General features: G+C 41.6%; 1 protein-coding gene across 7 annotated transcripts in view; it reads left to right on the forward strand.

The window, feature by feature from the left end:
* LOC139751609 (uncharacterized) overlaps positions 1 to 24,077 on the forward strand; it is a 430,524-nt gene that overhangs the window by 261,780 nt on the left and 144,667 nt on the right. Inside the window, exon 5 of one of the 7 annotated variants that reach the window (XM_071667221.1) lies at positions 8,067 to 8,703. The exons of the other annotated variants lie outside the window; for them this stretch is intronic. Coding sequence (XP_071523322.1) covers positions 8,067 to 8,387 — 321 coding nt within the window. The 3' untranslated portion in view covers positions 8,388 to 8,703. Of the gene's footprint in view, positions 1 to 8,066; positions 8,704 to 24,077 lie in introns of those variants that run through there. 7 annotated transcript variants of the gene reach the window in all.

The following is a 24,077-nucleotide window of genomic DNA, read 5'->3' on the forward strand; positions in this document are numbered from 1 at the left end:
TAGGAAACAACAACTCACTCACTTCCCAGGCACCCTCATCACCACCAAGACCTCCTTCACCATCATCCATGAACAAATTAAACAACCATGGTGACTTAACACACCTCTGCTGCAGACCAACCTTCCCCTGGAACCACTCTTCTTCCTTTATACCTGCTTGCATGCACACACCTTACACTATTGACAATAACATCTCACTGTGTTTAGTAGCGCTCCTCCCATACCACAGCGTTAAAGCTAAGGGAACAAAAGTGAGTGTTCAAACTACAAAGGTTTAAGTTTGTTGAGTGTATGGGGTAATTTATATAGGACAGTAGTGATAGAGAAGGTGAAGGCATGTATGGAGCATCAGATTGGCTAGGGATAGTGTGGTTTCAGGAGTGGTAGAGGATGTGTGGATCAGGTGTTTGCTTCAAAGAATGTGTGAGAAATACTTAGAGAAGCAGAGGGATTTGCTTGTGGCATTTATGGATCTAAAGAAAGCATATGATAAGGTCATTGAAGATGGCTTGTGGAAGGTCTTACAAATATGTGGTGTATAGGAGAGGTACTAGAATCATTGAGAAATTTGTATTAAGATTGTAAGGTTTGGGTGCATTTAGGAAGAGAGGAGAGTGAGTTGTCATGGGTGAAGATGGGTCTGCAACACATGTGTGATGACTGTGGCTGTTTGATTTGTTTTAGGATGGGGTGGTTTGAGAATAAAACGTGAGTCTTAGAGAAAAGAGTGAGTATAAAGTCTGCAGGGTGTGAGGGTGTTTGAGAAGTGAATCACTTCTTATTTGCTGATGACATAGCAGTGGTGGCAGATTTGATTGAGAACCTGCAGAAGTTGATGTCTAAGTTTGAAAGAGCATGGGAAAGGATGAAGTGAAGTTAAATGTGAAATAAATCAATGTAATTAGGTTTAGCAGAGAAGAGGAACAGGTTAGTTGGGATGTGACTGAATGGAAAAAATTTGGAGGAAATGAAGTGTTTTAGACACCAGAGGTTGTACAAAGCAGTGAATAGAACAAGTGGATAGGAAGTCAGTCATAGGATGGGTGAGGATGTTAAAGTTCTGGTAGCATTAAGAAATGAGTGGAAATAGAGATCAGTATCTGGGATGGCATAAATGGGTATGTTTGAAGGTACAGTAGTCCTAGTGATGTATGGATGTGCAGCATGGGCTATGGATGAGGATGTGTAGAGGAGGATGGATGTGTTGGAAATTAAATGTTTGAGAATAATGTATGGTGTGAGGTGGTTTGATGGAGTAAGTAATAGAAGGGTAGGAGAGATGTGTGGTAATAAGAATTTTGTGGTGTGCTGAAATGGTTTGGACAAATGGAGAGAATGAATGAGGAGAGGCTGAAAAAGAAAATATATGCATCAGAAGTGGAGAGGGCAAGGAAAGGGAGCAGATTAAACTGGAGATGGATGGATGGACGGAATAAAAAGGGTTTTGAGTAGTCGGGATCTGAACATGAAGAAGGGTGAAAGGCATGCAAGAGTGAATTGGAGTTATGTGGTATAGAGGGGATGCAGTGCTGTTAGTGGACTGAATGAGGGCATATGAAGGACTGGAGGAAACTAAGGAAAGATCTGTAAGGCTTTTGGGGTTGGTTATGGATAAGGGATTACATCAATAACTTCGGAAACTGCACACAAGTGTGTGTGTGTGTGTGAAGGTAGATAGGAGAGTGTTGGTTCCCAGGGAAGATCGGTCTGCAGCAGAGATGTATGATTCCCCATGGTTGTTTAATTTGTTTATAGATGGGGTGGTTAGGGAGGTAAATGCAAGAGTTTTGGAGAGAGGAGCAAGTAAGCAGTCTGTTGGGGATGAGAGGGCCTGGGAAGTGAGTCATTTGTTGTTTGCCGATGATACAGATCTAGTGGCTGATTCAAGTGAGAAACTGCAGAAGTTGGTGACTGAGTTTGGAAAAGTGTGTGAAAGGAGAAAGTTGAGAGTAAATATGAATAAGAGCGAGGTTATTAAGTTCAGTAGGGTTGAGGGACAAGTTAATTGGTATGTAAGTTTGAATGGAGAAAAATTGGAAGGATTGAAGTGTTTTAGATATCAGGGAGTGGACTTAGCAATAAATGGAACCATGGAAGCAGAAGTGAGTCACAGGGTGGGGGAGGGGGGCGAAGGTTCTGGGAGTGATGAAGAATGTGTGGACGGAGAGAAAGTTATTTTGGAGAGCAATGATGGGTATGTTTGAAGGAATAGTAGTTCCAACAATATTATATGGTTGCGAGGCGTGACCTATAGATAGGGTTGGACAGAGGAGAGTGGATGTGTTGGAAAATGAAATGTTTGAGGGCAATATGTGGTGTGAGGTTGTTTGATAGAATAAGTGATGAAAGGAAAAGAGAGATGTGTGGAAATAAAGAGTGTGGTTGAGAGAGCAGAAAAGGGTGTGTTGAAATGGTTTGGACACATGGAGAGAATGAGTGTGGTAAGATTGAAAGGGGTTATATGTGTTAGAGGTGGAGGGAACAAGTGGTAGAACAGATTGGAGGTGGAAGGGTGAAGTAAAAAAGATTTTGAGCGATTGGGGCCTAAACATACAGGAGGGTGAGGGGCATGCAAGGAATAAGAGTGAATTGGAACGATTTGGTTTACCGAGTTGACGTGTTGTCAATGGACTGAGCCAGGGCACGTGAAACATCTGGGGTAAACCATGGAAAGGTCTTAGGGGGCCTGGATGTGGATACAGAGCTGTGGTTTCGATGCATTACACATGACAGCTAGAGACTGAGTGTGAACGAATTTGCCTTTTTTTTTTTTTGTTTTGTTTTCCGGGAGCTACTTCACTGAAGCTGGGGTAGAGATGCGGTTTCCTATGGGGTGGGGTAGCACCAGGAGTGGATGAAGGCAAGCAAGTATGAACATGTACATGTGTATATATGTGTATGGCTTTGTATGTGGATGTATATGTATGTACGTATGTATATGTATGTATATGTTCGTGTATGGGCGTTTATGTATATATATGCATATGTGAGTAGATGGGTCATTCTTCATCTGTTTCTTGGAGCTACCTCGCTGATGCGAGAAACAGCGATTAAGTATAATTAAAAAGAATAATAATGATAATAATAGTAATGATAATATTACTTTATTCATTATAGGTTATCCCTAGGGATAGAGGAGAAAGAATACTTCCCACGCATTCCTCACTTGTCATAAAAGGCGACTAAAGGGAATGGGAGTGGGGGGCTGGAAACCCTCCCCTCCTTGTATTTTGACTTTCTAAAAGGGGAAACAGACGTAGGAGTCACGCGGGGAGTGCTCATCCTCCTCGAAGGCACAGATTGGGGTGTCTAAATGTGTGTGGATGTAACCAAGATGAGAAAAAAAGGAGAGATAGGTAGTATGTTTGAGGAAAGGAACCTGGATGTTTTGGCTCTGAGTGAAACGAAGCTCAAGGGTAAAGCGGAAGAGTGGTTTGGGAATGTCTTTGGAGTAAAGTCGGGTTAATGAGAGGACAGGAGCAAGGAAAGGAGTAGCACTACTCCTGAAACAGGAGTGGTGGGAGTATGTGATAGTGTAAAAAAGTAAACTCTTGATTAATATGGGTAAAACTGAAAGTGGATGGAGAGAGATAGGTGATTATTGGTGCATATGCACCTGGGCATGAGAAGAAAGATCATGAGAGGCAAGTGTTTTGGGAGCAGCTGAGTGAGTGTGTTAGTAGTTTTGATGCACGAGACTGGGTTATAGTGATGGGTGGTTTGAATGCAAAGGTGAGTAATGTGGCAGTTGAGGGAATAATTGGTGTACATGGGGTGTTCAGGGTTGTAAATGGAAATGGTGAAGAGCTTGTAAATTTATGTGCTGAAAAAGGACTGGTGATTGAGAATACCTGGTTTAAAAAGAGAGATATACATAAGTATACGTATGTAAGTAGGAGAGATGGCCAGAGAGCATTATTGGATTACGTGTTAATTGATAGGCACGCGAAAGAGAGACTTTTTGGATGTAAATGTGCTGAGAGGTGCAACTGGAGGGATGTCTGATCATTATCTTGTGGAGGCAAAAGTGAAGATTTGTAGTGGTTTTCAGAAAAGAGGAGAGAATATTGGGGTGAAAAGAGTGGTGAGAGTAAGTGAGCTTGGGAAAGAGACTTGTGTGAGGAAGTACCAGGAGAGACTGAGTACAGAAAGGAAAAAGGTGGGAACAAAGGAGGTAAGGGGAGTGGGGGGAGGAATGGGATGTATTAAGGGAAGCAGTGATGGCTTGCGCAAAAGATGCTTGTGGCACGAAAAGCGTGGGAGGTGGGTAGATTAGAAAGGTTAGTGAGTGGTGGGATGAAGAAGTAAGATTATTAGTGAAAGAGAAGAGAGAGGCATTTGGACGATTTTTGCAGGGAAATAATGCAATTGACTGGGAGATGTATAAAAGAAAGAGGTAGGAGGTCAAGAGAAAGGTGCTAGAGGTGAAAAAGAGGGCAAATGAGAGTTGGGTGAGAGAGTATCATTAAATTTTAGGGAGAATAAAAAGATGTTTTGGAAGGAGGTAAATAATGTGTGTAAGACAAGAGGATCAATGGGAACTTCAGTGAAGGGGGCTAATGGGGAGGTGATAACAAGTAGTGGTTATGTGAGAAGGAGATGGAGTGAGTATTTTGAAGGTTTGTTGAATGTGTTTGATGATAGAGTGGCCGATATAGGGTGTTTTGGTTGAGGTGGTGTGCAAAGTGAGAGGGTTAGGGAGAATGATTTGGTAAACAGAGAAGAGGTAGTAAAAGCTTTGTGGAAGATGAAAGCCGGCAAGGCAGCGGGTTTGGATGGTATTGCAGTGGAATTTATTAGAAAAGGGGGTGACTGTATTGTTGACTGGTTGGTAAGGTTATTTAATGTATGTATGACTCATGGTGAGGTGCCTGAGGATTGGCGGAATGCTTGCATAGTGCCATTGTACAAAGGCAAAGGGGATAAAAGTGAGTGCTCAAATTACAGAGGTATAAGTTTGTTGAGTATTCCTGGTAAATTATATGGGAGGGTATTGATTGAGAGGGAGAAGGCATGTACAGAGCATCAGATTGGGGAAGAGCAGTGTGGTTTCAGAAGTGGTAGAGGATGTGTGGACAAGTGAGGAATGCGTGGGAAGTATTCTTTCTCCTTTATCCATAGGGATAACCTATAATGAATAAAGTAATAAATATTATCATTACTATTATTATCATTATTATTCTTTTTTAATTATACTAAATCGTTGTTTCTCGCATCAGCGAGGTAGCTCCAAGAAACAGATGAAGATTGCTTTGAAGAATGTATGTGAGAAATACTTAGAAAAGGAAATGGATTTGTATGTAGCATTTATGGATCTGAAGAAGGCATATGATAGAGTTGATAGAGATGCTCTGTGGAAGGTATTAAGAATATATGGTGTGGGAGGCAAGTTGTTAGAAGCAGTGAAAAGTTTTTATCGAGGAGGTAAGGCATGTGTACGTGTAGGAAGAGAGGAAAGTGATTGGTTCTCAGTAAATGTAGGTTTGCAGCAGGGGTGTGTGATGTCTCCATGGTTGTTTAATTTGTTGATGGATGGGGTTGTAAGGGGGGTGAATGCAAGAGTTTTGGAAAGAGGGGCAAGTGTGCAGTCTGTTGTGGATGAGAGAGCTTGGGAAGTGACTGAATTTGTGTTCACTGATGATACAGCGCTGATGGCTGATTCGTGTGAGAAACTGCAGAAGCTGATGACTGAGTTTGGTAAAGTGTGTGAAAGAAGAAAGCTGAGAGTAAATGTGAATAAGAGCAAGGTTATTAGGTACAGTAGGGTTGGTGGGCAGGTCAGTTGGGAGGTATGTTTGAATGGAGAAAAACTGGAGGAAGTGAAGTGTTTTAGCTATCTGGGAATGGATTTGGCAGCGGATGGAACCATGGAAGCAGAAGTGAATCATAGGGTGGGGGAGGGGGCGAAAGTTCTGGGAGCCTTGAAGAATGTGTTGAAGTCGAGAACATCATCTCGGAAAGCAAAATGGGTATGTTTGAAGAAAGTGGTTCCAACAATGTTATATGGTTGCGAGGCATGGGCTATAGATAGATTTGTGTGGAGGAGAGTGGATGTGTTGGAAATGAGATGTTTGAGGACAATGTGTGGTGTGAGGTGGTTTGATCGAGTAAGTAATAATAGGGTAAGAGAGATGTGTGGTAATAAAAAGAGTGTGGTTGAGAGAGCAGAAGAGGGTGTTTTGAAATGGTTTTGTCACATGGAGAGAATGAGTGAGGAAAGATTGACCAAGAGGATATATGTGTCAGAGGTGGAGTGAACTAGGAGAAGTGGGAGACCAAATTGGAGGTGGAAAGATGGAGTGCTAAAGATTTTGAGTGACTGGGGCCTGAACATGCAGGAGGATGAAAGGCATGCAAGGAATAGAGCGAATTCCAGGGTAAACCATGGAAAGTTCTGTGGGGCCTGGATGTGGAAAGGGAACTGTGGTTTCGGTGCATTATTACATGACAGCTAGAGACTGAGTGTGAACGAATGGGGCCTTTGTTGTCTTTTCCTAGCACTACCTCGCACACATTGGCGGAGGGGGTTGTTATTTCATATGTGGCGAGGTGGCGATGGGAATGAATATAGGCAGACAGTATGAATTATGTACATGTGTATATATGTATATGTCTATGTGTGTAAATATATATGTATGCGTTGAGATGTATAGGTATGTATATTTGCGTGGGTGGACGTGTGTATTTGGGTGTGTTGGGCCATTCTTTCGTCTGTTTCCTTGCGCTACCTCGCTAACACGGGAGACAGCGACAAAGCAAAATAGATAAATAAATAAGTAAATATATCATTATACATAATTGCTGTTTCCCATATCAGCAAGGTAGCAACAGGAAACAGACGAAGAATGGCTCATCCATTCATATACACATTTATATACATAAATGGCCACATATGCATATATACTTACATATACATATCAACAGATATGTACGCATGTGCAGACTTTATATACATACACAAGTACATATTCATACTTGCTTGTCTTTATCCATTTCTGTTGTGACCCCGCCCCACAGGAAAACAGCATTGCTATCCCCTGCCTCAGTGAGGTCACACCAGGAGTAAAGACACAAAGGCCATATTCGTTCACAGTCAGTTGCTAGCTGTCATGTGTAATGCACCGAATATATATATGTGTGTTTGTGTGTGTACACATTTCTTTTTTGCATGATCACCATTCCTGCAACAGTGACTCAAACAGAAGAAGAAAAGCCACATTCATTCACACCCATTCTCTAGCTGTTATATGTAATGCATGAAAACCACAGCTCCCTCTCCACAACCAGGCCCCACAGCCCTTTCCATGGCTTCTACTGGCCTCTTCACATGCCTTGGTTCAGTCCATTAACAGCACGTTGACCTCTAATACTACATTATTCCAATTCACTTCATCCCATGCACACCTTTCATGCACCTGCATGTTCAGGCCCCAGTCATTATATGTAACAGCTAAAGAATAGATGTGAAGAAATAGGGCCTTTCTTTGTCTGTTCCTAGCAGTCCCTCGCTTACATGGGAAATGGCAGACATATAACAAAAACACATTTATATGTGATTTATATTTAGCCCATGCTAGAATATACCACAATGAGTGGATTAAATGGAGAGGATGGGGGAGGGAGTTGCTCAGTCTGCCCTCTCTGGAAGAAAAATATCAGTACAGACATGATAAATACGTAATTCCTTGGAGGCCACAGTGAGTTTACCAAAGAAGAGTTCCTTAAATTCACCAGAGAATGCAGAGAAAGATGGGTTATTTGGAGATTTGGCAAGGTTAGTGTGAAAAGGGTATGATAAACCATTTTATTGATATCAGAGTTATGGACAAATGAAACTAATTAGATGTGTAGGAAGTGAATGCAAGTGGTATTGAAAAGTTCAAAAGCCTTTATGATTGAAATGTATGGATATTAGTTGGGCCCCCATGGGTGTTAAGCTATCCTGATGTGGATATATATGTATGTATTGCCTGTAGTTTTTCTTTCGAATAACTTGCAAGTTGTTGGGTATAGGATGGAGGACAGTGCAGACCAGTCACTCACTGAACTGGTGCCTCTCTTTTCAGTGTGGCAGCAGGACAATGGGAGGAGTGCCTGGTGGTGTGCTTGATCCTTCCACCCAACATCCTCAAGCCGACCAGCTGCTCCATACACTGGCTGTGTCCACTTGGTCACACACTCTGCCAACACAGAGTTATGAACAACTTCGTTTCTTTAAATGTGCCTACTGCCCGCATGTGACTCAGAAAAAATTCAACTTGAAAAAACATATTAGGACTCACACTGGTGAGAGGCCCTACCATTGTAGTCTTTGCCTCTATTCCACTGGTGATCCCAGCAACCTCAAGAGTCATTTTAGACTAAAGCATAAGATGCTTCAGGAATAGATTGAAATAACAGATACAGAAGATTGTAAGAGTATTAAGGAAAGTGCTTTATGCAGCTTTATTTAGAAATTTATTTATTCAGAATTTTCTTTCAAGAAGAAAAATGAAATATCATTAGTAAACTATGGAATATTTGTAGATGAACCACAGAGTTGTTATATGATGATTTCATCATGTTGCTTACTAAAAGTCAACTTATGTTTATAGTGAATGTGTTTTAATTGAAAAATTTTATAAACTCCAGCACAGATTGTAGTCATTTGTATTTCTTATTTACAGTTTTTGTTTCTGCTTCTTTTATCTGGATTTACTCGAGCTTTTTCTGATGCTAGAGCATATATATATATATTTTTTTTTTTCCGCTGTCTCCCGCGTTTGCGAGGTAGCGCAAGGAAACAGACTAAAGAAATGGCCCAACCCACCCCCATACACATGTATATACATACGTCCACACACGCAAATATACATACCTACACAGCTTTCCATGGTTTACCCTAGACGCTTCACATGCCCTGATTCAATCCACTGACAACACGTCAACCCCGGTATACCACATCGATCCAATTCACTCTATTCCTTGCCCTCCTTTCACCCTCCTGCATGTTCAGGCCCCGATCACACAAAATCTTTTTCACTCCATCTTTCCACCTCCAGTTTGGTCTCCCACTTCTCCTCATTCCCTCCACCTCCGACACATATATCCTCTTGGTCAATCTTTCCTCACTCATTCTTTCCATGTGCCCAAACCATTTCAAAACACCCTCTTCTGCTCTCTCAACCACGCTCTTTTTATTTCCACACATCTCTCTTACCCTTACGTTACTTACTCGATCAAACCACCTCACACCACACATTGTCCTCAAACATCTCATTTCCAGCACATCCATCCTCCTGCACACAACTCTATCCATAGCCCACGCCTCGCAACCATACAACATTGTTGGAACCACTATTCCTTCAAACATACCCATTTTTGCTTTCCGAGATAATGTTCTCGACTTCCACACATTCTTCAAGGCTCCCAGAATTTTCGCCCCCTCCCCCACCCTATGATCCACTTCCGCTTCCATGGTTCCATCCGCTGCCAGATCCACTCCCAGATATCTAAAACACTTTACTTCCTCCAGTTTTTCTCCATTCAAACTTACCTCCCAATTGACTTGACCCTCAACCCTACTGTACCTAATAACCTTGCTCTTATTCACATTTACTCTTAACTTTCTTCTTTCACACACTTTACCAAACTCAGTCACCAGCTTCTGCAGTTTCTCACATGAATCAGCCACCAGCGCTGTATCATCAGCAAACAACAACTGACTCACTTCCCAAGCTCTCTCATCCCCAACAGACTTCATACTTGCCCCTCTTTCCAAAACTCTTGCATTCACCTCCCTAACAACCCCATCCATAAACAAATTAAACAACCATGGAGACATCACACACCCCTGCCGCAAACCTACATTCACTGAGAACCAATCACTTTCCTCTCTTCCTACACGTACACATGCCTTACATCCTCGATAAAAACTTTTCACTGCTTCTAACAACTTGCCTCCCACACCATATATTCTTAATACCTTCCACAGAGCATCTCTATCAACTCTGTCATATGCCTTTTCCAGATCCATATATGCTACATACAAATCCATTTGCTTTTCTAAGTATTTCTCACATACATTCTTCAAAGCAAACACCTGATCCACACATCCTCTACCACTTCTGAAACCACACTGCTCTTCCCCAATCTGATGCTCTGTACATGCCTTCACCCTCTCAATCAATACCCTCCCATATAATTTCCCAGGAATACTCAACAAACTTATACCTCTGTAATTTGAGCACTCACTCTTATCCCCTTTGCCTTTGTACAATGGCACTATGCACGCATTCTGCCAATCCTCAGGCACCTCACCATGAGTCATACATACATTAAATAACCTTACCAACCAGTCAGTAATACAGTCACCCCCTTTTTTAATAAATTCCACTGCAATACCATCCAAACCTGCTGCCTTGCCGGCTTTAATCTTCCGCAAAGCTTTTACTTCCTCTTCTCTGTTTACCAAATCATTTTCCCTAACCCTCTCACTTTGCACACCACCTCAACCAGAACACCCTATATCTGCCACTCTATCATCAAACACATTCAACAAACCTTCAAAATACTCACTCCATCTCACATCACCACTACTTGTTATCACCTCCCCATTTGCGCCCTTCACTGAAGTTCCCATTTGCTCCCTTGTCTTACGCACTTTATTTACCTTCCAGAACATCTTTTTATTCTCCCTAAAATTTAATGATACTCTCTCACCCCAACTCTCATTGGCCCTCTTTTTCACCTCTTGCACCTTTCTCTTGACCTCCTGTCTCTTTCTTTTATATATACACACACAGACACGTACATATATACCCATGCACACAATTCACACTGTCTGCCTTTATTCATTCCCATCGCCACCTCGCCACACATGGAATACCATCTCCCTCCCCCCTCATGTGTGCGAGGTAGCGCTAGGAAAAGACAACAAAGGCCCCATTCGTTCACACTCAGTCTCTAGCTGTCATACAATAATGCCCAAAACCACAGCTCCCATTCCACATCCAGGCCCCACACAACTTTCCATAGTTTACCCCAGACGCTTCACATGCCCTGATTCAATCCACTGACAGTACGTCAACCCCGGTATACCACATCGATCCAGTTCACTCTATTCCTTGCCCGCCTTTCACCCTCATGCATGTTCAGGCCCCAATCACTCAAAATCTTTTTCACTCCATCTTTGCACCTCCAATTTGGTCTCCCACTTCTCCTCGTTCCCTCCACCTCCGACACATATATCTTCTTGGTCAATCTTTCCTCACTCATTCTCTCCATGTGCCCAAACCATTTCTAAACACCCTCTTCTGCTCTCTCAACCACGCTCTTTTTATTTCCACTCATCTCTCTTACCCTTACATTACTTACTTGATCAAACCACCTCACACCACACATTGTCCTCAAACATCTCATTTCCAGCACATCCACCCTCCTGCGCACAGCTCTATCCATAGCCCACGCCTCGCAACCATACAACATTATTGGAACCACTATTCCTTCAAACATACTCATTTTTGCTCTCCGAGATAATGTTCTCAACTTCCACACATTCTTCAAGGGTTGAGGGTCAAGTCAATTGGGAGGTAAGTTTGAATGGAGAAAAACTGGAGGAAGTAAAGTGTTTTAGATATCTGGGAGTGGATCTGGCAGCAGATGGAACCATGGAAGCAGAAGTGAATCGTAGGGTGGGGGAGGGGGCGAAAATCCTTGGAGCCTTGAAGAATGTGTGGAAGTCAAGAACATTATCTCCGAAAGCAAAAATGGCTATGTTTGAAGGAATAGTGGTTCCAACAATGTTGTATGGTTGCGAGGCATGGGCTATGGATAGAGTTGTGCGGAGGAGGGTGGATGTGCTGGAAATGAGATGTTTGAGGACAGTATGTGGTGTGAGGTGGTTTGATCGAGTAAGTAACGTAAGGGTAAGAGAGATGTGTGGAAATAAAAAGAGCATGGTTGAGAGAGCAGAAGAGGGTGTTTTGAAATGGTTTGGGCACATGGAGAGAATGAGTGAGGAAAGATTGACCAAGAGGATATATGTGTCGGAGGTGGAGGGAACGAGAAGTGGGAGACCAAATTGGAGGTGGAAAGATGGAGTGAAAAAGATTTTGTGTGATCGGAGCCTGAACATGCAGGAGGGTGAAAGGAGGGCAAGGAATAGAGTGAATTGGATCGATGTGGTATACCGGGGTTGACGTGCTGTCAGTGGATTGAATCAGGGCATGTGAAGCGTCTGGGGTAAACCATGGAAAGCTGTGTAGGTATGTATATTTGCATGTGTGGACATATGTATATACATGTGTATGGGGGTGGGTTGGGCCATTTCTTTCGTCTGTTTCCTTGCGCTACCTCGCAAACGCGGGAGACAGCGACAAAGCAAAAAAAATATATATATATATGAATGGAGAAAAACTGGAGGAAGTGAAGTGTTTTAGATATCTGGGAGTGGATCTGGCAGCGGATGGAACCATGGAAGCGGAAGTGGATCATAGGGTGGGGGAGGGGGCGAAAATTCTGGGGGCCTTGAAGAATGTGTGGAAGTCGAGAACATTATCTTGGAAAGCAAAAATGGGTATGTTTGAAGGAATAGTGGTTCCAACAATGTTGTATGGTTGCGAGGCGTGGGCTATGGATAGAGTTGTGCGCAGGAGGATGGATGTGCTGGAAATGAGATGTTTGAGGACAATGTGTGGTGTGAGGTGGTTTGATCGAGTGAGTAACGTAAGGGTAAGAGAGATGTGTGGAAATAAAAAGAGCGTGGTTGAGAGAGCAGAAGAGGGTGTTTTGAAGTGGTTTGGGCACATGGAGAGAATGAGTGAGGAAAGATTGACCAAGAGGATATATGTGTCGGAGGTGGAGGGAACGAGGAGAAGAGGGAGACCAAATTGGAGGTGGAAAGATGGAGTGAAAAAGATTTTGTGTGATCGGGGCCTGAACATGCAGGAGGGTGAAAGGAGGGCAAGGAATAGAGTGAATTGGAGCGATGTGGTATACCGGGGTTGACGTGCTGTCAGTGGATTGAATCAAGGCATGTGAAGCGTCAGGGGTAAACCATGGAAAGCTGTGTAGGTATGTATATTTGCGTGTGTGGACGTATGTATATACATGTGTATGGGGGGGGGTTGGGCCATTTCTTTCGTCTGTTTCCTTGCGCTACCTCGCAAACGCGGGAGACAGCGACAAAGTATAATAAAAAATAATAGAATAAATATATATATATATTTTCTTTTTTTTCAGTAGTAGTTAATATCTTGAGGCATTTTTTTTTTCTTTTTAAGAATAACAGAATATTCAGCAAATGTTTCAAGCATTAAAACTGAATATAGAACTTGAGAAAATGCAGAGATATACAGCTGTGGAAATTTTAAGGAGTACCATTGGTTTAGTTGAAAGCTGGATATTTGTTGGGGATAAGTAATATATGTTTTCCGTTGAATTCACTATAATTAGTGACTTCTGCACAGAATAATGCAGAACTGTAAATGGACTTTGTATTTCTCTGATTGAGATTATTAGGTAGCTTTTGAAGAGTGAGATGTCGACTTTGTCCTTTAGTTAAACATTTGAATGTGTATAGACAGCAGTGCTTGATATTCATCTGGTGTAGTGTCATCCATAATCAATATAAGTTAAGGGGAGATCAACTGAACATTGAGTTATGGGAGGTTATGGAAATAATTTACATGAAAACAAGTTAGCTTGAGAATTATTAGCATTTGTAAGAAATCTCTTCTAAATGCACTGAATTTTTGTTTGAAATTGAGTCAGACAGCAAGTTGTGATTAAATGGTTAAGCACATAAAGTGAAATTTTAGAAAATATTTGTATAGCACTTTATATAAAGTTGAGGGAGTAAAATCTAGAATTAAGAACATTATCAATAAAAGGAGGTCTTCTCTTAATGCAAGTAGAATGGTATTCAGTGAAGGAAAAAAGAAAAAGCAAAAAAGGTGTAGTGAAGGTTGCTGAGGAAGTTCTATTAAGAATGATGTATGTGACTGTTGATCTTTATGATTTTGTTAGAAATGGATGTATAACTGAGTGAAAGGCAAGAAGGAAGAGATGAAATACAAACTTGATAACAACAGTTATTAAAATGGTAGTTAATAGTGACAATACTGCTGAGTCTTCTTTCATATATGTGAATACTTTCAGTTTATAAGATAACCTGAGATAAGATAAAAGAAAACAGTATGTTTTATATACAGGGTATGTGAAAATGGTGAAGACTATGAATATTCTATCAGTCTATCTATCTATCTATCTATCTATCTGTCTATCTATCTATCTATCTCTGACACCTGTTCCATTCACAAACTCCCATCACGAGGGTGGCCTCAGTAAAAGAGTCTCCACTTATCTCTGGCTTTATATGTCTCCCTCACATATGCTATTCCACACATTCTTCCACCATTTCTCTCACCAGTATTCTTCCACTTTTTTCCTCATGTTACTGGTGGTCTTCCTCTCTCGCTAACCCCTTTAATGGTAATATCATACACTCTCATTGTAAACCCCCCACCTTGCACTCTTTCCACATGTCCAAACCACCTCAAAGGATTAGATATCACCCACTCTATCACTCCACACTTTACTCCCTTTGCATTCTCTGCCATACCACATCTCTTATATACGTAGTCATTTCTTTCTTCATTCCATCTATTCGTACCACATGCTCCTCTCAAATAGCTCATTTATGCAGCCTGGATTTTTGGCCTCTGTGACTCATTCCATTTCCATGTTTCAGCAGCATAGGTCAGGGTTAGGAGGACTTTGCTGTCCCTTAATCCTCTCCTAACTTCCATACTTACATCTCTACCCTTCATTTTTCTATAAGGGACCTCTTCCCTATATTGCTCTCTTCCTTTTATCTCTTTCCATATCACCAAACTTACCCAGGACAGCTCCCAGTTACTTTAATTCTCTCACCTCTTCCAATGCTTTCTCTCCCATTTCCTTTTTTTTAATGTTAGCTGAGACAGCATAGGCAGCTGAGGCCCTAATCAAGGCTATTCTATCAATGCTACACACACACACACACACACACACACACACACACACACACACACACACACACACATATATATATATATATATATATATATAAATGTGAATAAGAGCAAGGTTATTAGGTACAGTAGGGTTAAGGGACAAGTCAATTGGGAGGTAAGTTTGAATGGAGAAAAACTGGAGGAAGTGAAGTGTTTTAGATATCTGGGAGTGGATTTGGCAGTGGATGGAACCATGGAAGTGGAAGTAAATCATAGGGTTGGGGAGGGTGCAAGAGTTCTGGGAGCCTTGAAGAATGTTTGGAAGTCGAGAACATTATCTCGGAAAGCAAAAATGGGTATGTTTGAAGGAATAGTGGTTCCAACAATGTTGTATGGTTGCGAGGCATGGGCTATGGATAGAGTTGTGCAGAGGAGGGTGGATGTGCTGGAAATGAGATGTTTGAGGACAATATGTGGTGTGAGGTGGTTTGATCGAGTAAGTAATAATAGGGTAAGAGAGATGTGTGATGATAAAAAGAGTGTGGTTGAGAGAGCAGAAGAGGGTGTTTTGAAATGGTTTGGTCACATGGAGAGAATGAGTGAGGAAAGATTGACCAAGAGGATATATGTGTCAGAGGTGGAGGGAACGAGGAGAAGAGGGAGACCAAATTGGAGGTGGAAAGATGGAGTGAAAAAGATTTTGAGTGAACAGGGCCTGAACATGCAGGAGGGTGAAAGGTGTGCAAGGACTAGAGTGAATTGGAACGATGTGGTATACCAGGGTCGATGTGCTGTCAGTGGATTGAACCAGGGCATGTGAAGCATCTGGGGTAAACCATGGAAAGGTCTGTGGGGCCTGGATGTGGAAAGGGAGCTGTGGTTTCAGTGCATTATTACATGACAGCTATAGACTGAGTGTGAATGAATGGGGTCTTTGTTGTCTTTTCCTAGTGCTACTTCGCACACATAAGGGGGGGTTGTTATTCCATGTGTGGCGGGGTGGCAATGGGAATAAATAGAGGCAGGCAGTATGAATTATGTACATGTGTATATATGTATATGTCTGTGTGTGTATATATATGTGTACATTGAGATGTATAAGTAAGTATATTTGCGTGTGTGGACGTGTATGTATATACATGTGTATGTGGGTGGGTTGGGCCATTCTTTCATCTGTTTCCTTGCGCTACCTCGCTAATGCGGGAGACAGCGACAAAGCAAAATAAAAAAAATATAATAAAATATATATTATATCATTCTTTGTCACTGTCTCCCGCATTAGCAAGGTAGTGCAAGGAAACAGATGAAGAAAGGCCAAACCCATCCACATACACATGGATATACATAAACATCCACACACGCACATATACATACCTATACATTTCAACATATACATATATATATACATACACAGACATATACATATATACACATGTACATACTTCATACTTGCTGCCTTTATTCATTCCCAATGCCACCCCGCCACACATCAAATGACACCCCCCTCCTCCCAGACACGCGCAAGGTAGTGCTAGGAAAGGACAACAAAGGCCACATTAGTTCACACTCAGTCTCTAGGTATCAGGTATAATGCACCGAAACCACAGCTCCCATTCCACATCCAGGCCCCACAAAACTTGCCCTGGTATACCCCAGACGCTTCACATGCCCTGGTTCAATCCGCTGACAGCACATCGACCCTGGTATACCACATCACTCCAACTCACTCCATTCCCCGCACGCCCCCCACCCTCCCGCATGTACAGGCCCCGATCACTCGAAACCCCCCACCCCACCCCTCCACCCCCAATCCGGTCCCCCACATCTCCCCGCTCCCCCCACCTCCGACACACACATCCTCCCGTCAACCTTTCCTCACTCATCCTCTCCACGCGACCAATATATATATATATATATATATATATATATATATATATATATATATATATATATATATATATATATATATATATATTCCCTAGACTGAGCTAGGTACCCATTCTATCAACCAACCCCTAGGGATGGATGAACAGCTGGGTTGAATGTGGACCAACTGCCGCAACCAGGATTCAGATTTATGTGCTCAACCCTGGTCAGCTTGTGAACAACAATATTATAAAGAATATCTTAATTAGGAACTCACCATAAGGTTCTGCATACTATGTTTATAGAGTTCCATACAAAATCTGTCATATGTGGTATGTTGGGCAGACTGATAAGGATCTTTCTGTTATACTTAAGCAACATGAATATAGTAGAAGAACAGGACAAGAACCAAATGCCTTTTTTAATCATGATAGAAATTTTGATCATTGTATTGACTGGAGTATTGCCATCTCAGTTATTAACTCAAACTCTTGTACCTTGTGAAAATCATTGAATCTTCTGTTATTATACACACAAAAAATTGCAGTGATAATATTAGTGAAGGTCTATCCAAATTGGATAACTTTTTTGTTGATAGTATTTGTAAACAGCTCATTTTCTTGCCCACATAATAGATTTTATGATACGCATGTTGCTAGACTTGAATGTACCTGACCTTCACTCAGGTAGTCACTTGTTTACTAAATGGCGGCCTACTACGTTTTTTCCTTGTATATCAACCGATTGTTATATTTCTTGTATTTCCCCTGATGATGTGATCATTACACCTAAAGTGCAGTTGGGAACTTATCATGTTTCATTTCCCCTTGGATTAGAAGGAATGTATTTGATCACTCACTCATCTGTGATCATTTCCAATATTACATTATTTATTATTCATTATACTTAATTGCTGTTTCCTACATCAGTGAGGTAGCTCAGTGAAACAGACTAAAGAATAGCCCAACCCACCAACGTACACATGTATATACATACATGTCCACACACGCAAATATACATACCTATACATCTCAACATATACATATATATACACACACAGACATATACATATATACACATGTACATAATTCATGAAATAACAACCCCCTCCGCACCTCATGTGCACGAGGTAGCGCTAGGAAAAGACAACAAAGGCCACATTCGTTCACACTCAGTCTCTAGCTGTCATGTAATAATGCACTGAAACCACAGTTCCCTTTCCACATCCAGGCCCCACAGAACTTTCCATGGTTTACAACAGATGCTTCACATGTTCTGGTTCAGTCCATTGACAGCACATTGACCCCGGTATACCACATCGTTCCAATTCACTCTATTCCTTGTGCACCTTTCACCCTCCTGCATGTTCAGGCCCCGATCACTCAAAATCTTTTTCACTCCATCTTTCCACCTCCAATTTGGTCTCCCACTTTTCCTCGTTCCCTCCACCTCTGACACATATATCCTCTTGGTTAATCTTTCCTCGCTCATTCTCTCCATGTGACCAAACTATTTTAAAACACCCTCTTCTACTCTCTCAACCACACTTTTTATTACCCCACATCTCTCTTACCCTATTATTACTTACTCGATCAAACCACCTCACACCACATATTGTCCTCAAACATCTCATTTCCAGCCCATCACCCTCCTCTGCACAACTCTATGTATAGCCCACGCCTCGCAACCATACAACATTGTTGGAACATCTGTTCCTTCAAACATACCCATTTTTGCTTTCTGAGATAATGTTCTCGACTTCCACACATTCTTCAACGCTCCCAGAACTTTCACCCCCTACCCAACCCTATGATTTACTTCCGCTTCCACGGTTCCATCCGCTGCCAAATCCACTCCCAGATATCTAAAACACTTCACTTCCTCCAGTTTTTCTCCATTCAAACTTACCTCCCAATTGACGTGTCCCTCAACCCTACTGTACCTATTAACCTTGCTCTTATTCACATTTACTCTCAGCTTTCTTCTTTCACACACTTTACCAAACTCAGTCACTAGCTTCTGCAGTTTCTCACACAAATCAGCCACCAGTGCTATATCATCAGCTAACAACAACTGACTTCCCAAGCTCTTTCATCCACAACAGATGGCATACTTGCCCCTCTTTCCAAAACTCTTGTATTCACCTCCCTAACAACCCCATCCATAAACAAATTAAACAACCATGGAGACATCACACACCCCTGCCGCAAACCTACATTCACTGAGAACCAATCACTTTCCTCTTTTCCTTCACGTACACATGCCTTACATCCTCAATAAAAACTTTTCACTGCTTCTAACAACTTGCCTCCCACACCATATATTCTTAATACCTTCCACAGAGCATCTCTATCAACTCTATCATATGCCTTTTCCAGATCCATATATGCTACATACAAATCCATTTGCTTTTCTAAGTATTTCTCGTATACATTCTTCAAAGCAAACACCTGATCCACACATCCTCTACCACTTCTGAAACCACACTGCTCTTCCCCAATCTGATGCTCTGTACATGCCTTCACCCTCTCAATCAATACCCTCCCATATAATTTCCCAGGAATACTCAACAAACTTATACCTCTGTAATTTGAGCACTCAATTTTATCCCCTTTGCCATTGTACAATGGCACTATGTAAGCATTCCGCCAATCCTCAGGCACCTCACCATGAGTCATACATACATTAAATAACCTTACCAACCAGTCAACAATACAGTCACCCCCTTTTTTAATAAATTCCACTGCAATACCATCCAAACCCACAGCCTTGCCGGCATTCATCTTCCGCAAAGCTTTTACTACCTCTTCTCTGTTTACCAAATCATTCTCCCTAACCCTCTCACTTTGCACACCACCTCAACCAAAACACCCTATATCTGCCACTCTATCATCAAACACATTCAACGAACCTTGAAAATACTCACTCCATCTCCTTCTCACATCACCACTACTTATCACCTCCCCATTAACCCCCTTCACTGAAGTTCCCATTGATCCTTTTGTCTTACTCACATTATTTACCTCCTTCCAAAACATCTTTTTATTCTCCCTAAAATTTAATGATACTCTCTCACTCCAACTCTCATTTGCCCTCTTTATCACCTCTTGCACCTTTCTCTTGACCTCTTGCCTCTTTCTTTTATACATCTCCCACTCATTTGTATTATTTCCCTGCAAAAATCGTCCAAATGCCTCTCTCTTCTCTTTCACTAACAATCTCACTTCTTCATCCCACCACTCACTACCCTTTCTAATCTACCCACCTCTCACGCTTCTCATGCCACAAGCATCTTTTGCACAAGCCATCACTGCTTTCCTAAATACATCCCATTCCTCCCCCACTCCCCTTATGTCCTTCGTTCTCACATTTTTCCATTCTGTACTCATTCCTCCTGGTACTTCTTCACACAAGTCTCCTTCCCAAGCGCACTTACTCTCACCACTCTCTTCACCCCAACATTCTCTCTTCTTTTCTGAAAACCTCTACAAAACTTCACCCTCGCCTCCACAAGATAATGATCAGGCATCCCTCCAGTTGCACCTCTCAGCACATTAACATCCAAAAGTCTCTCTTTCGCGTGCCTATCAATTAACACAGAATTCAATAATGCTCTCTGGCCATCTCTCCTACTTACATACGTATACTTATGTATATCTCTCTTTTTAAACCAGGTGTTCCCAATCACAAGTACTTTTTCAGTACATAAATCTAAATCTACAAGCTCTTCACCATTTCCATTTACAACACTGAACACCCCATGTACACCAATTATACCCTCAACCACATTACTCACCTTTGCATTCAAATTGTGGCATGAGAAGTGTGGGAGGTGGGCAGATTAGAAAGGGTATTGAGTGGTGGGATGAAAAAGTAAGATTATTAGTGAAAGAGAAGAGAGAGGCATTTGGACGATTTTTGCAGGGAAATAATGCAAATGATTGGGTGATGTATAAAAGAAAGAGGCAAGAGGTCAAGAGAAAGGTGCAAGAGGTGAAAAAGAGGGCAAATGAGAGTTGGGGTGAGAGAGTATCCTTAAATTTTAGGGAGAATAAAAAGATGTTTTGGAAGGAGGTAAATAAAGTGTGTAAGACAAGGGAACAAGTGGGAACTTCGGTGAAGGGGGCTAATGGGGAGGTGATAACAAGTAGTGGTGATGCGAGAAGGAGATGGAGTGAGTATTTTGAAGGTTTGTTGAATGTGTTTGATGATAGAGTGGCAGATATAGGGTGTTTTGGTCGAGGTGGTGTGCAAAGTGAAAGGGTTAGGGAGGATGATTTGGTAAACAAAGAAGAGGTAGTAAAAGCTTTGCGGAAGATGGAAGCCGGCAAGGCAGCGGGTTTGGATGGTATTGCAGTGGAATTTATTAAAAAAGGGGGTGACTGTATTGTTAACTGGTTGGTAAGGTTATTTACTGTATGTATGACTCATGGTGAGGTGCCTGAGGATTGGCGGAATGCTTGCATAGTGCCATTGTACAAAGGCAAAGGGGACAAAGGTGAGTGCTCAAATTACACAGGTATAAGTTTGTTGAGTATTCATGGGAAATTACATGGGAGGGTATTGACTGAGAGGGTGAAGGCATGTACAGAGCACCAAATTGGGGAAGAGCAGTGTGGTTTCAGAAGTGGTAGAGGATGTGTGGATCAGGTGTTTGCTTTGAAGAATGTATGTGAGAAATACTTAGAAAAGCAAATGGATTTGTATGTAGCATTTATGGATCTGGAGAAGGCATATGATAGAGTTGATAGAGATGCTCTGTGGAAGGTGCTAAGAATATATGGTGTGGGAGGCAAGTTGTTAGAAGCAGTGAAAAGTTTTTATCGAGGATGTAAGGCATGTGTACGTGTAGGAAGAGAGGAAAGTGATTGGTTCTCAGTGAATGTAGGTTTGCGGCAGGGGTGTGTGATGTCTCCATGGTTGTTTAATTTGTTTATGGATGGGGTTGTTAGGGAGGTGAATGCAAGGGTTTTGTAAAGATGGGCAAGTATGCAGTCTGTTGTGGATGAGAGAGCTTGGGAAGTGAGTCAGTTGTTGTTCGCTGATGATACAGCGCTGGTGGCTGATTCATGTGAGAAACTGCAGAAGCTGGTGACTGAGTTTGGTAAAGTATGTGAGAGAAGAAAGTTGAGACTAAATGTGAATAAGAGCAAGGTCATTAGGTACAGTAGGGTTGAGGGTCAAATCAATTGGAAGGTAAGTTTGAATGGAGAAAAACTGGAAGTGAAGTGTTTTAGATATCTGGGAGTGGATTTGGCAGCGGATGGAACTGTGGAAGCGGAAGTGAATCATAGGGTGGGGGAGGGGGCGAAAGTTCTGGGAGCCTTGAAGAATGTGTGGAAGTCGAGAAAATTATCTTGGAAAGCAAAAATGGGTATGTTTGAAGGAATAGTGGTTCCAACAATGTTGTATGGTCGCAAGGCATGGGCTATGGATAGAGCTGTGCGGAGGAGGGTGGATGTGCTGGAAATGAGATGTTTGAGGATAATATGTGGTGTGAGGTGGTTTGATCGAGTAAGTAATAATAGGGTAAGAGAGATGTGTGGTAATAAAAAGAGTATGGTTGAGAGAGCAGAAGAGGGTGTTTGAAATGGTTTGGTCACATGGAGAGAATGAGTGAGGAAAGATTGACCAAGAGGATATATGTGTCAGAGGTGGAGGGAACAAGGAGAAGTGGGAGACCAAATTGGAGGTGGAAAGATGGAGTGAAAAAGATTTTGAGTGATCGGGGCCTGAACATGCAGAAGGGTGAAAGGCTTGCAAGGAATAGAGTGAATTGGATTGATGTGGTATACCAGGGTCGACGTGCTGTCAGTGGATTGAATCAGGGCATGTGAAGCGTCTGGGGTAAACCATGGAAAGTTGTGTGGGGCCTGGATGTGGAAAGGGAGCTGTGGTTTCGGGCATTATTACATGACAGCTAGAGACTGAATGTGAACGAATGGGGCCTTTGTTGTCTTTTCCTAGCACTACCACGCACACATGAAGGGGGAGGGGGTTGTTATATCATGTGTGGTGAGGTGGTGATGGGAATGAATAAAGGCAAACAGTGTGAATTATGTACATGTGTATAGATGTATATGTCTGTGTGTGTATATATATGTATACGTTAAGATGTATAGGTATGTATATTTGTGTGTGTGGATGTGTATGTATATACATATGTATGTGGGTGGGTTGGGCCATTCTTTCGTCTGTTTCCTTGCGCTACCATGCTAACGTGGGAGACAGCGATAAAGCAAAATAAATGAAAATAAATATATAAATATATTTATTGATGATGCTTTCAGAAGTAGGTTTTTCTCTCAGTATTGAAAGAGCTAGGCATGTATGGGAAGTCTTTTGTGGATTATTTATTAAACGAAGATTAGTTAGTCCCTAAGAAGCATACTAATTACCATATAATTGGCGTGCATGGGTGCTCATTTGATTTAGTTAACTGTATATAGATCACGGAATTTATGAGTGTATTTTACCCAGTGTATTATAAAGATTTATTGTGTAAATATATTGATGATTAATCAGATATTGGTTTAATAAGCCTTTTGCAACTTTTATTTATTTGGGTGATGATGATCTTGTGTAATCTGATGTAGGTATCATCTATCTTGTCATATGTTTGAAAGAAATTAACCAATTATTTTATCTGATATGTGAATTTTATCAATCATTATGATATCTTTTCACTTTTCACTTTCATGCATCTTTACGTTGCCCTTCCCATTATGGGTTACCTTACCTACCCTTCCATTCTCCCAACCCATTCCTCTCCTTTACATGGAAGAAAATAAGAAAATTTTGTTCTAATATGTGGATGAAGCAAATAACAAATAGATGGGAAGTGACCAGGCTACTGAGTTGCTGATGTCTTCATTATTTGGCCATATGCAAAGTATGTCATCTACATATGAAACCATTAAGAGACTGGGGTCTTCATTACTTGGCCACATGCAAAGTATGTCATCTACATATGAAACCATTAAGTGACTGTGGGTATGACTCTGGGAAGAAGATTAACTTTGAAGAACTCCATGTAAGAGATTACTCACCACAGCAGAGAGGGGTTTTCCCATCACCACGTTGAGTTTCTATAGATAATACTTATTGTTGGAAACAAAATTGCACTTGATGCAAAGCTTTATTAGTTTAATGATAGAAGCTGGAGAAAAGAGAAGGAAGCCTTTACCAAGTTCTTCCGAGAAAAGTCATCCAATGGAACATTAGGGGAAGAGTGAC

Source organism: Panulirus ornatus, chromosome 11 (assembly GCF_036320965.1).
Source record: "Panulirus ornatus isolate Po-2019 chromosome 11, ASM3632096v1, whole genome shotgun sequence".
NCBI lineage: Eukaryota > Metazoa > Arthropoda > Malacostraca > Decapoda > Palinuridae > Panulirus > Panulirus ornatus.